At 44.5% G+C, this 13,545-nt stretch overlaps 1 protein-coding gene across 1 annotated transcript; it reads right to left on the bottom strand.

Annotated features, from left to right (window-relative positions):
- Positions 1-624: 624 nt before the first annotated feature.
- WDR12 (WD repeat domain 12) lies at positions 625-7,724 on the bottom strand. The gene is made up of 13 exons (XM_078604973.1): positions 7,333-7,724; positions 6,393-6,487; positions 5,787-5,881; positions 5,068-5,174; positions 4,727-4,842; positions 3,913-4,067; positions 3,353-3,398; positions 2,935-3,023; positions 2,662-2,802; positions 2,424-2,529; positions 1,917-2,049; positions 1,369-1,441; positions 625-1,236 (listed from the first exon to the last, which is right to left on the bottom strand). The coding sequence occupies exons 1-13, from the start codon at positions 7,371-7,373 to the stop codon at positions 1,159-1,161; spliced, it is 1,275 nt and encodes a 424-aa protein (XP_078461099.1). The 5' UTR covers positions 7,374-7,724; the 3' UTR covers positions 625-1,158.
- Positions 7,725-13,545: the final 5,821 nt, after the last annotated feature.

The raw sequence follows: 13,545 nt of genomic DNA, 5'->3' as shown, positions 1-13,545 counted from the left end.
GGCGGCGTGGTGTATTCCGCAAATATGCCCGATTGAGGGTGGGCACAAGCCGGCGTGAGTAGGTTAAACGTTGAGTTTTATAAGGGCACCACGGAGTGACCAACCCCTCCCCACCCAGCCCCACCGCTCCCATCCCTCACCCAGCCCCACCGCTCCCATCCCTCACCCAGCCCCACCGCTCCTATCCCTCACCCAGCCCCTCCGCTCCCATCCCTCACCCAGCCCCACCCTCCCCACCCAGCCCCTTCCCACCCAGCCCCTCCCCACCCTCCCCTCTCCACCCAGCAGGACGGACACAATAATCCCCTGTGGGCTGGTGGAACCAGGAGGTTCCTACCAGTATAACACAGCTCTAGAGTTAACAGGCAATGAACCAGTGGCATTCACTGCTTCAAGGCGCTGTACAAGCAGAATAAACATTTTGTTCTTGGACAGCTAGACAAGAAGAGCCAGCTTTCTCGTGATCATTCTTGTGGCTCCAGCTTCATCATCAGATGGAGGGGCAGGCGATCCTGCCTCTTCATCTGCATAAATCCACTACCGCTCACCGCACCTCTGATTAGCACGTTTGGAAACAGTGCGAAAGAAATTCAGCATACATACAAGAGGCCTCACTAAGACAAGTTATTCAACCATCTCTGGTGTTTGTATTGATTCAAATGTATGTTAACCTATAATCATATGCATTTTTGTACATTTCAAGACACTGTCACTTTTTTCTTCCAGAAATTTTAGCTCGGGGCACAACACCTGATTTTATTATAGTTCGCTTTAAGTAATTTCAAGTTAAGGAGCATTTCTCATGAATGCATCCGTTATGTATAGCGGGAGATTCCTGTACTTTATATGCATGAACATATTTAAAGATAACGTAAAGTGAAATATATATCCAAAAATAATGAAATTGGACATTTTTCGAGTTTAATGAATTTACTTTTAAATGCAAGTTACCCTTTGCCCAGTCACTTGCTGTTGAACTTTTATGATCGCACTAAGATGCATACATTTTTTACGCATATAAATGTTAAACATTTAAAAACACAAAGGTGTAAATAACAGTTCGGCAAAATGCGTGTTACGTTTATTAAAAAGTTCGTCGTGGTAATTACAACTGGCAGCAAATGAGAAATCCTCTCTGGTGCGGTTGAGAAATGCGTGTTAAGCCCCATCTCCAGTGACGGTGTCTGAGTAGTTGAATGTCACCAGTTTGTTGTCAGCGCCACCACTCAGCAGCATCTGAGGAACACGAGGTAAGCATGATCAGAGGGCTGCCACACATGGATAGATAAATGCAGTTGCAAACAAAACAACGAACATTCGTAAAATTCAACTGTATTGTAAAATGTGATTTGTTTGTGCTAGACGTACATTATTTTCAGCCCATTCCACACACAATATCTTCTCTTCGTGTGCTGCCATGTCGTATAGGGGAGCTTTGGGGCTGAAAAACAATGCAATATGCCGATTATAAAACCTGTCCACACGGCATGTATTTCATGACACCTTTGACAGGTGTTTCTATGAGAGAATCTAAAAGTTAATGTAAAAGCAACAAGGTGTGTTCATAAACTCATATCAGCGCTGGTACAAAAATGGTTGTGCACACGTATTCAAAATTGAATTTGTCCATTAACAATCCAGAAAAGGGGAAAAAAAGTGGATTGGCCACATTCTCAGAGATGAAAGCTGGATGACTGAATTTCTGGAAAGGTTTTTAAAAGAGGCCCAGAGGCAGAAGAAACATACAAATATTTCTTGATAACTTTAAGTAAAGGGGCCATGACAGTGATATGAAGAAAGCTCGATATCAAACAGGATGGAGAGCATTATATTAAATGACCTTCCACTTGTCAGAGGACTGATGAAGAGAAAACGTGTCCGTGCTGCACCACTCATCACCGCTGGGTTTTACATACCTCCTAGTGTCCCACAGCTTGACCATCTTGTCAATAGCGCCCGAGATGAGCTGCTTGTCATTGTGAGGAGACCACTTGACACTCGTCACCCAGCCCGTGTGAGAGGTGAGTGACAGCTGTACCAAGGAACCACCTGGGAAACGAGACGAAGAGTTGTATCTAAAACACTGCGGCCTCCCTATCCACTTTCTCACTGCCTCGCAGACTAGGCGGTCGTCTAACGCCTGTATAATGACTAAATTAGCATCCAGAAGTGTATAGAGCAGTTTAACATAGTGAAAGCTAAGGTGATGCCCCAACTCTTGATGGCAAGTCTTCAAATATCACACAGGTATTTAGTGCAAGAGAGAAAAACAATTACACATATTTTATGTGCGCACATCGTGTTGTTTTCTTATTCTGAGAGGTGCAACTCAATATTACAATGTTCAACAATGGAAGCAACCTCCAAGTTGATGAGCATGACGCCACTCAAAGACAAGAATATACCGTGCCCAAAGCCAATACCTTTACTGCGTGGGTCCCAGATGCGAATGTGTCGGTCGGTGCTCCCAGACGCGATACGTTTACACAGAGGCGAGTAGGAGATGCTGTTTACCACTTTGTTTCCAGCCTGTAAATAGTAAAAAAAAAACACGTGTGTGTAGGTTTTAACCAAAACATTTTTAGCACAAATTTCTATCACGCCCAACTATTCCATTTTCAAGTAAAAATGAACTTCGAATGGAATTCTTGGCCAACTCACTAGCGAAGTCTTCTGCTCTCCAGTCTCGGCGTCCCAGAGTTTGATTGTGTGATCCCAGGAGGCACTGCAGATCTCCAAATCTTCCGACCACAAAACGGAGGACACAGCTTCATTGTGACCTGAAATCGTCATAATGGGTGTCTGCAAGGGGAGATAAAAGGACACAAAAAATGGAATGATGTGACTTGCGGTGTTGAAATGCGACTGTGAAACGTTTGTATTACTCTGGAAGAGTAACTAGAGCGATCTAGTAGACACAGCAGTTAAACAAACCCGGGTGAGCCCCAGCTTTTCCATCTTCTGCTTCTTTTTTGGTCTTGCACTACTTCCTTCTTCTACCACATCTTCTTGGTCGTTTGGAACTTATAGAACACAAAGGAAAGAATGCAATGTATCTCATTATTCGACATGTAAAGTAGAAGCTGGATATAAGAACACCATTGAAATGCTTAGTTCTGATATAAGCAAACACAACCTTACACACTGATGGAAATAAAAAGGGAAAGTTTCATAAATATATATTACAAACACAAAACCGTCTTCAACGATCTACGGCCAATATGGAAAAATGATTATCTAGGAGGCCCTTCCGCCAACGGTGGCGTGAGAAATTGCAGGGCTGCACCTTTATTCAGACATTTATATACATACAGTATTACACTTCATAAAAAATATTTATAAAATGTCTTACCTGCAGACCAAATTTTAATCATCTTGTCCCAGGAACCACTGCAGAACTGGGAAAATAAAATATATCAATATGACTTCATTTAAAAGTACAACTTCAGTTAAGACATTTAATATATCTAACTAGAGTTGGGCTATGTTTTTATTAACATAATCGATCCCTGATTATTGGTTCCATTATTCAATTCGTCTGGTAAAAGGTTTCAATTCTGTTTCCACAAATGATACTGGATAGACGAGGGGTGGAACTTGTAGATGTAGTTGTCATCATCAGCCGCGTTACGCTGGGCATGGCCACCAATTTTGAAGGAGCCCAAGCAATTGACCACAAACAAGTTGTCGACTATAAGTTTTACTTGGTAAATCCACTTAAACGTCCCCGCTCTAAATCTAACACGTGATGTACAGAACGTATTTTTAAAATGACATTTCTCCACGTAAAAATCTATTGCATTAACCATTTCGCATTCTTAGCAGAAGATGAACACGTTGATGCCTCCCGAGCGACAAGAGGTAGGTGTGCGTGCGTCTCGGCTGGCCCGGTGATTATTAGCGTGGCGGCACCTTGGTGTACGTGTTGTTCACAGCGACGGCCTCCACGCTGCCTGCGTGTCCTCGGCAGCAGTGACGAGGCTTCGCCTTGTTCCGCCGCACATTCCACTCCCAGATGATGGCTGTCTGGTCCTGGGAGGCCGTCAGCAGCAGACAGGATTCCTCGCCTGCGAACGCGGCAAAAAATGGGACTGTTTTTATCTTAACAGGTGACGATGATAACTTCGTGTGTTATTGAAAGGACTTGATGTGCGCCCTTTTGTAAAGGCTACTCTGGGCAGATCAATGGTAAATAAATAATGGACGGGGGACAGCAGGAGATCTCAGAGAAACTGTTTCACTTCAATATCCATCAGAGAAACACAGACATTCGCGAATTTTTTTTTACCAAAAATGAAAAGTGCACAAAGTAGCATGGAGAGATCCTCCCTTGGAATTATACTGAGAGAGAAAGAAAAACATTGATCAGAGAGCAAACACAAAACCAGAGACATAGCAGTAACATTTTAAAAGGTAATTAGAGTTTGGGCAGGACACATTACGAGAAAGGTGATGGCCAATGGATGTGACTCCGGATGGAATAGAAGCCAAAGGAGAAATTGAATCCAAGAAGACAACCCCCGAGAAAATAGAGTGATGAGATCAGTTTACGTATGGGAGTGAGGTTGATGGTAGCAACAATGGACTCTGATTGATGATCATCATTTTATATACATAATTGAAGTATGAAAAGGAAAATACTGGCTTTGACAAGTCAACAATTAGCTTACAATGGCAATGCAATAACAGTCAATTTGTAGTTGTTTTTGCATACTTGCATACAGACCTTTATTAATCCATTCAACGTCCTTCACCACCTCCGTGTGACCACTTAACGTCGCCAATGCCTTTCCATCTGTAGTCCAGATACGCCCCGTCTTATCGTAAGACCCTGACAGAATCCTGCAACGAAGCACACATATTGCTCACTTTTCCTATTCACAACACTCTAAATATAACCATAACATGTTATGTTTGTTAAACTATTTTACAGCCTTGTTTGTAAAGATTCCCATGTTCAGGTAAATTGCCACAAATATAACACTTAAGTGGGCTTAACAAACAGATTTAATACAACAACAAAAATCTGTGCTTCATGCCAACCTTATGAAAAAATATAAAACTTACCAATCATTACATACTTTAACAGCACTGACCCAGTCATCATGCAAAATGCATTCCTCAGGCTGTGGTGCTGTGAACTTTTCGACATATTCAACTTCCACCACAGTTTCCTGAAACACAGAATATATGGACACATCAGCTTTCCAAGTCAATTGGCTGTACTTCCTCGGGACACGTAATCATTCTTAGCCACCTTAAATGGACCACAAGTTTCAATACTCAAACGGGGAGTTTACTAGGTGGGCACAACTCCAGACTGAGGATTCGTTGCAACTGAAGAGTCACACAGCTTATATGGAATACCCTCTACTAAAATTTCACATTTGTGTATGGCAATATGTGTGTGTGCTAAATGCCAATGTCAGGTTCTAATAAGCACGAGAGGGCTTGAGAAGAGAGTTTGTGTAGTTGTGTTATTGCACCATTGAAGTAGTGCAGATTACAGTGATTGTCTACATGTCCATAGCTTGGGTTGCATGATCACAATCGCACTGTGGCTTGTCTTTCATTTTACATTCATCAAGGAGGTGTGCGCATCGGCCTGGTGATCTTTTGATGTGGCTGGTGGTTACACCAGTGTCTTTGAGGAAATATCTTCCTATTCTGACCATTAGCTTAATATGTAAGCTCACTTATAAATGTTAAGCGAAAAGGATTTTTTGTTTTATTTCTTCAAATGTTAAATGGAAATGATTTGTGACCCACGATCATCCTTTGCTCACCGTGGAGATGCCCTCCTGCTCCATGTGCTTCCCAAGGGTCATCCGCAAAAACTGCCCGCCGATGAGGAAGTCAAACTCCACATGCTTGTGTTCTCCTGCACCACACGTTCGATAACGTCACCAGTTCGCGAGGAGCAAATTAACTGTGCTTTGTGTAATTCATCCGTAGGAAGTGTCATCGTTGTGTTGCATGGGTTTACATTAGCCCCCCCCCCACCCATTAAATCGGATGGCATTAGAATTTGTGCACATAAGCGTGTTGGCGTGACTTGTAATTTGGTTTATATTTAACCAGATGAGAACTAAAAAAAAACAGAATAGTGTCACGTGCAAAGCGAAACCGGTTCCAAAATGGCAAAAAGGAATAAAACAAAACGCCATGCAAGTAAATTAAAACTACTGCACACATATATGCATCCATATTAAACAAGACAACATTCCCTTGGCTTCGTCAAAGTACTTTAAAAACAGAGTAACATTAAGCTTGAGACGTGCGCGCAAAATTAAGGTATTCGGTATACGGGCTCGGACACACAGCAGGTACACAAAATGTCACGTGGAATTGATGCGTTTGCATCCACCTTGCGATTAAAGGGCTCGACTCACCTGCCTGGGCCTCCAGCAGTTTGTTGATGAGGTTGCTGAGGTCAGTGACCTCAGCCTGGGCCACCACCGAGAAGGGGACTGCGTCCACCTCATACCTGCACCAAAGGGGGTTTGAGAGAGAGAGCATGAGCACTGGGGATGCGAATCCTCAAAGCACACGAAAGCTATTTTCCATTCACAACAAATAGTGGGGCATTCTTACTTAGATCGCCTTATACGAGGCGGACATCTATAGGAGCTTTTTTGCCAGTATCAAAACGATTATATATTTGCACGTCTTGCCACAAGTACGTATGGTTAATGCCTTGCAAAATGTATCTATTTGACGTTTGAACATTTAACGCATGTTTTATTGCCAGAGAGGACAAAACGTATTTTTTTTTTATCAAAGTGGACACAATTCATATTGCACAAAATAATCATTAGCATCGCTGTGGACAATTTAAATTACAAAACAGAGTCGTAAGAGGTCTCCTTTCCACATTTGTTCCTCCACATTACAATATAAGTTTGTATTTCTTTACACATCTCACTCAGCCACACGGGCTTTCGGTGAGTGCATTAGTTCAACAGCATCGGCTCAACACAAAGCAAACTCTGGAACCGGTTTCTACAATTCAAGAAAATCGTTTGCTAATTCACGTGTTACTCGTCGTGTCGTTCACATATTATTGGACTTGAATGGATTTTGCATCACGATGGGGCAGTCACTCATAACACAGTAAAAATACGAAGTAGCGGCAGCAGCAGCAGCAACACTGCTACAATGCAGTCCTGAGATGACTATTCCCCCCTTTAGATAATTAAAAACACTCTCATTAGTCGCCTGTGCCAACTAGAGTCTCTACCTCGCTTATGGATGTAAGGGAGCACGTGGGAGTTGCTCGATAAACGCAATTCAGTCGTTGGTTGAACGACAGATTTTAGTTTGTGTACTCACTTTTTATTTTTCGTCACGAACCTCGCCTGCACCTGAGCCATTGCTCGGCAAACACACGAAGCGGGATCCCGACGATCCTCTACAGCCGTAGGTACAGACTCTGGTCGCCCGTAAATAAACGAGTGAGCGGTGGTGATTATGATGATGATGGCAATGAGTTTGGTGATTAGCCGTGTCGCGACGGTCGGGATGAGCGATACCACTCAACGCCCAGGCTGTGGCCGGCCACAATGTAGTTCACTCAACGATGATACGCTAATGGATGTGTGGACGTGTAAAGCAGCGACGACGACGATGATGATGATCCAAGTGATAGAGGCGAGAGGGATGATGAGTGAGAGCGCCCCACGTGCTCGCCACGCTGCGAAGAGGGGGCCCGGCACTGAACACCCCCCACCCCACCCCCAACGCGTCATCACCGTGCGACTCGAGCGGCCACAACCACGTGCAGCGCACCGGAGTGAACACGAGGGGGCAGCCACGTGTTGTAGTGTACAAGGGTGACCACTAGGGGGCAGATACGTGTAGTAGTGTACAAGGGTGAACACTAGGGGGCAGACACGTGTTGTAGTGTACAAGAGTAACCACTAGGGGGCAGACACGTGTAGTGGTGTACAAGAGTGACCACTAGGGGGCAGACACGTGTAGTAGTGTACAAGAGTGAACACTAGGGGACAGACACGTGTAGTAGTGTACAAGGGTGAACACTAGGGGGCAGACACGTGTTGTAGTGTACAAGAGTGAACACTAGAGGTCAGACACGTGTAGTGGTTCTAGATTTGAAGCTTTTGTGACTGCAAGGAATCATATTCTTAGGTTTTTTCGGTAAAGTCACGTAGGTAAAACATCAAAATTAATGAAAATAAAATAAAAACAAAAATCACGACGTTTCGGAGGCAACACAAGTCTCCGTCATCAGGTGGGACCGTCACAGCCGAATTAGCTGCATCAAGTGAGGCAATGATTCAAGAAGTAATCCCTTATAAGCAAGTTGAAGGGGGGAGGCGAGGGGGGGGGAGCTCATCAGAATGTGGTAGCCAATGAATGGAACGTATCGGGAGGGAGGGGGGCGGGGCTCAAAGACAGCACGGAGTGCTAAGTACAACGCATCGGGAGGGGGAGGGGGGCCAAAACAATGGACGACGGCTTGGACGCGGTTGCTGCTGCACACGCCAACACAATGGACAGAGAGGGGGGAGGGGAGGTCTGATACACATGATAGACAAAAGAACGAAAATGCCCATGTTTATACCAATGCTGGCTGAACAATGAAGAGAGCACTGCCAAAAAATAACTGGGGATGTTAACACTCGGTAAAGTAAAGTAAAATAGTGCCTGTCAGATAAGATGGTCCAAAAAAGTGCAATTAAGTCTTTTTTGCGTGGTTGATAACATCTTTCCAATGATTACTAAGTTTGTACCCATCATCACGGTTGAAATTATGTCTGTGTTTGTATATTTGTATGGCTTCGTGTACAAACCTTTGATGGTAGCCGGGAGGTTTGCAGAGAACCTTGGTCTCGGAAAAGACAATTTCATGAGAGCCCACCGAGTTGTAGCAATGATCGGCAACGGCAGAAGAATCAGTTCTGCCCTGTTAGAGAGGTATGTGGATGACACTTTCGTCATCTGGCCACAAGGCCTCCCAGCATTGAACCACTTCTTGGACCACATCAATTCTAGACACCCATCCATCAGATTCACCATGGAAGTGGAGAAAGACGGTAAACTACCATTCTTGGATATTCTGTTTGAGAGGAGGCCTGACGGATCCTTGGGACATTCTGTCTACAGGAAAGCCACCCACACAGATTCCTACTTGAAACCGGATTCCCACCACCACCCATCTCAAAAGAATTCTCTCATCAAAACGCTATACCACAGAGCCCATGGCATTTCTGACAAACACCACCTGACCGGTGAATTAAGACATGTACATCGGGCCCTCAGGATGAACGGATACTCTGACCGTACTATCCGCCAAGCTGTCTCTCCCACCACACAGAAACAGCCACTTGAAACTCCGACCAAAACCATCACATTACCATACATAGCAGGCGTGACCAAAAAGATCTCCAAAATTCTAAACAAACATAAGATCCAAGTCCGATTCAGTACAGTGCATAAAATCCGTGATCTGATTCCATCTGTGAAGGATGTCGTTCCTGACTTACAGTATCCTGGAGTCTACAAATTGAGTTGCATTTGTGGTGATTGCTACATTGGAGAAACGAAACGTCATGTTTCTGATCGTGTCCGCGAGCACAAGTCAGATCTGAAACACGGCAGAACTGATTCTTCTGCCGTGGCCGATCATTGCTACAACTCGGTGGGCTCTCATGAAATTGTCTTTTCCGAGACCAAGGTTCTCTGCAAACCTCCCGGCTACCATCAAAGGTTTGTACACGAAGCCATACAAATATACAAACACAGACATAATTTCAACCGTGATGATGGGTACAAACTTAGTAATCATTGGAAAGATGTTATCAACCGCGCAAAAAAGACTTAATTGCACTTTTTTGGACCATCTTATCTGACAGGCACTATTTTACTTTACTTTACCGAGTGTTAACATCCCCAGTTATTTTTTGGCAGTGCTCTCTTCATTGTTCAGCCAGCATTGGTATAAACATGGGCATTTTCGTTCTTTTGTCTATCATGTGTATCAGACCTCCCCTCCCCCCTCTCTGTCCATTGTGTTGGCGTGTGCAGCAGCAACCGCGTCCAAGCCGTCGTCCATTGTTTTGGCCCCGCTCCCCCCCCCTCCCCCTCCCGATGCGTTGTACTTAGCATTCCGTGCTGTCTTTGAGCCCCGCCCCCCTCCCTCCCGATACGTTCCATTCATTGGCTACCACATTCTGATGAGCTCCCCCCCCTCTCCTCCCCCCTTCAACTTGCTTATAAGGGATTACTTCTTGAATCATTGCCTCACTTGATGCAGATAATTCGGCTGTGACGGTCCCACCTGATGACGGAGACTTGTGTTGCCTCCGAAACGTCGTGATTTTTATTTTTATTTTATTTTATTTTCATTAATTTTGATGTTTTACCTACGTGACTTTACCGAAAAAACCCTAAGAATACGTGTAGTGGTGTACAAGGGTGACCACTAGGGGGCAGACACGTGTTGTAGTGTACAAGGGTGACCACTAGGGGTCAGTCACGTGTAGTAGTGTACAAGAGTGAACACTAGGGGGCAGACACGTGTTGTAGTGTACAAGAGTGAACACTAGAGGTCAGACACGTGTAGTGGTGTACAAGGGTGACCACTAGGGGGCAGACACGTGTAGTAGTGTACAAGAGTGACCACTAGGGGGGCAGACACGTGTAGTAGTGTACAAGAGTGACCACTAGGGGGCAGACACGTGTAGTAGTGTACAAGAGTGACCACTAAGGGGGCAGACACGTGTTGTAGTGTACAAGAGTGAACACTAGGGGTCAGACACGTGTAGTGGTGTACAAGGGTGACCACTAGGGGGCAGACACGTGTAGTAGTGTACAAGGGTGACCACTAGGGGGCAGACACGTGTTGTAGTGTACAAGAGTGACCACTAGGGGGGCAGACACGTGTATTAGTGTACAAGAGTGAACACTGGGGGGCAGACACGTGTAGTAGTGTACAAGAGTGACCACTAGGAGGGCAGACACGTGTAGTAGTGTACAAGGGTGAACACTAGGGGCAGTCACGTGTAGTAGTGTACAAGGATGAACACTAGGGGGCAGACACGTGTAGTAGTGTACAAGGGTGAACACTAGAGGCAGACACGTGTAGGAGTGTACAAGAGTGACCACTAGGGAGCAAACACGTGTAGTAGTGTACAAGGATGAACACTAGGGAGCAGACACGTGTAGTAGTGTACAAGAGTGACCACTAGAGGCAGACACGTGTAGTAGTGTACAAGGGTGAACACTAGGGGCAGTCACATGTAGTAGTGTACAAGGTTGACCACTAGGGGGCAGACACGTGTAGTAGTGTACAAGGGTGAACACACTAGGGGCAGTCACGTGTAGTAGTGTACAAGAGTGACCACTAGGGGGCAGACACATGTTGTAGTGTACAAGGGTGAACACTAGGGGGCAGCCCACGTGTAGTAGTGTACAAGGGTGAACACTAGGGGCAGACACGTGTAGTAGTGTACAAGGGTGAACACTAGGGAGCAGACACGTGTAGTAGTGTACAAGAGTGACCACTAGGGGGCAGACACGTGTTGTAGTGGACTAGGGGGCAGACACGTGTAGTATTGTACAAGGGTGAACACTAGGGGGCAGACACGTGTTGTAGTGGACTAGGGGGCAGACACGTGTAGTAGTGTACAAGGGTGAACACTAGGGGGCAGACACGTGTAGTAGTGGACTAGGGGGCAGACACGTGTAGTAGTGTACAAGGGTGAACACTAGGGGGCAGACACGTGTAGTAGTGTACAAGAGTGACCACTAGGGGGCAGACACGTGTAGTCCTGTATTGTAGAAGGGTGGACAATCGACCACCAGGGACAGTCACGCAAAATATTGGTTCGTTCTAAAGTCAGTTCGATGTTCTGTTACATTAGCATAACACTCTTGAATCTTGATAAGTTAATGTTTACTGAGCAGTGCCAAGAGAGAAACAGAAAGAGAAGTGGTTTGACCTGCAGTGTGATTTGTTGAACACAGTATGGATGGGGAAAACAGTCATTCTGTAGACCCAGCTCTCAGCACGGGTGGAGGAATCAATAGGTGAAGTTCATCGGAAATGTTCCATGATAGTCGCGAGAGAAGAGGCGACTTGACCGCCGTACGTTTGTAACAGGAGTGACTCAATGAGTGCTACATCATTAATCAGAAATCGGCCTGCCAGCATCTGTGGAGAAGGCGCTCTGTTGAGACTCTAATGTTGAGATTCTTTCCCCAGTGACGGAATTCTTAGAACAGCAGCAGTAGTTTCAGACTTATATAACGTAGTGGTGCAGAGGACAGTACTGCTGCAGTAAAACAGTCATATTCAAGCCATTCTGCATGTTGATGCAAGTCAAGATGTGCTGCTGCAGATGATGGAGGGTTTAACGCTGCAGCCGCATGCTCTGGAAAGGTTCTGGCTCAGAACAATGCGTTGTGGTTGCACGTGTCAATCATATCAGATTGACGTAACACGATAAAAAGAAAGGGTTTTACAAATCTAAAAATATATATTGTTGATATTCTTGGTTCTTTCGGTAAAGTCACGTAGAAGGGAAATAGTAAAATAAATAAAACATATTTTATTGTTTTCTATTTTTTTTCTTCGTGACTTTACCGAAATAACCAAGAATATGAATCCCTGCAGTCACGAAAGCTTTAAATCAAAATATGTTGTTGAGTTCGATTTTACATATTAGTTTACAGATCGTATTACGAAATGATTCCCGATTAGCTGATCACAACTCTTGAGTATCATCATTAGTCAATTGGGACTACAGTATACATGGCATGTCCCACTACTGGCAGATCACAGAGCTTGGGAAATAGTTGGCGTGGGTTTCTGGCTGTATTCCAGCTCAAAGCACTTTGAAATGTCGATGCATTTAAGCACCATACAAATGCAAAGATCGTTATTATTAGTATCATCAAAGCCGAGGCATGTCCTAATGATAAAGTTGAACTTTAAGCTGTTACTCTAAGTGAGTTGGCCAGTGCAAATGATACATATAGTTTTGGTGATAGGGGCCGTCCATAAATGACGTCACGCGATTTTGGACGATTTTTACCCCCCCCCCCCCCATCGTCACACGGCGTCACAAAAAGTCAGACCCCCCTCAAATATGACGTCATATTTCCATTTTGAAAATAAAACATGCTTCAAATCGCTTTAAACTATTGTCATGTAGTGCGTATTTAATGTGGCGCTGCACTCTGATGTTGTAGGAGTGTTGTTATAGCAATTAGTGTTGTAAAAATATTTATATATTTATTTAAAGTTGCGCATTTTGATGTGACGTCACATTAATCCCCCCCCCTCGTCACGCATTGTCACAAATGTCTGACCCCCCCCCCCCCAGGTGCGTGACGTAATTTATGGACGGCCCCATATGTGCCTAACGCCTGACACTATGTACCTTGTGTGTAATGATGGGTAGGCTGCGTGGATTTTCATGCCATTTTAAATGTTTTTTTTTTCATAAAAGGCTTATTATTAAAATGGTAACTTAGTATTACTTTGTGACAAGAATAATACATTTTCTCCAAAAATATACA

The sequence above is a fragment of the Lampetra planeri genome, chromosome 2 (assembly GCF_965212315.1).
Source record: "Lampetra planeri chromosome 2, kcLamPlan1.2.h2, whole genome shotgun sequence".
In the NCBI taxonomy this organism is placed as follows: Eukaryota; Metazoa; Chordata; class Hyperoartia; order Petromyzontiformes; family Petromyzontidae; genus Lampetra; species Lampetra planeri.
Note: the sequence above shows the minus strand (reverse complement) of the source record. Positions and strands in the feature narration are given on the sequence as shown.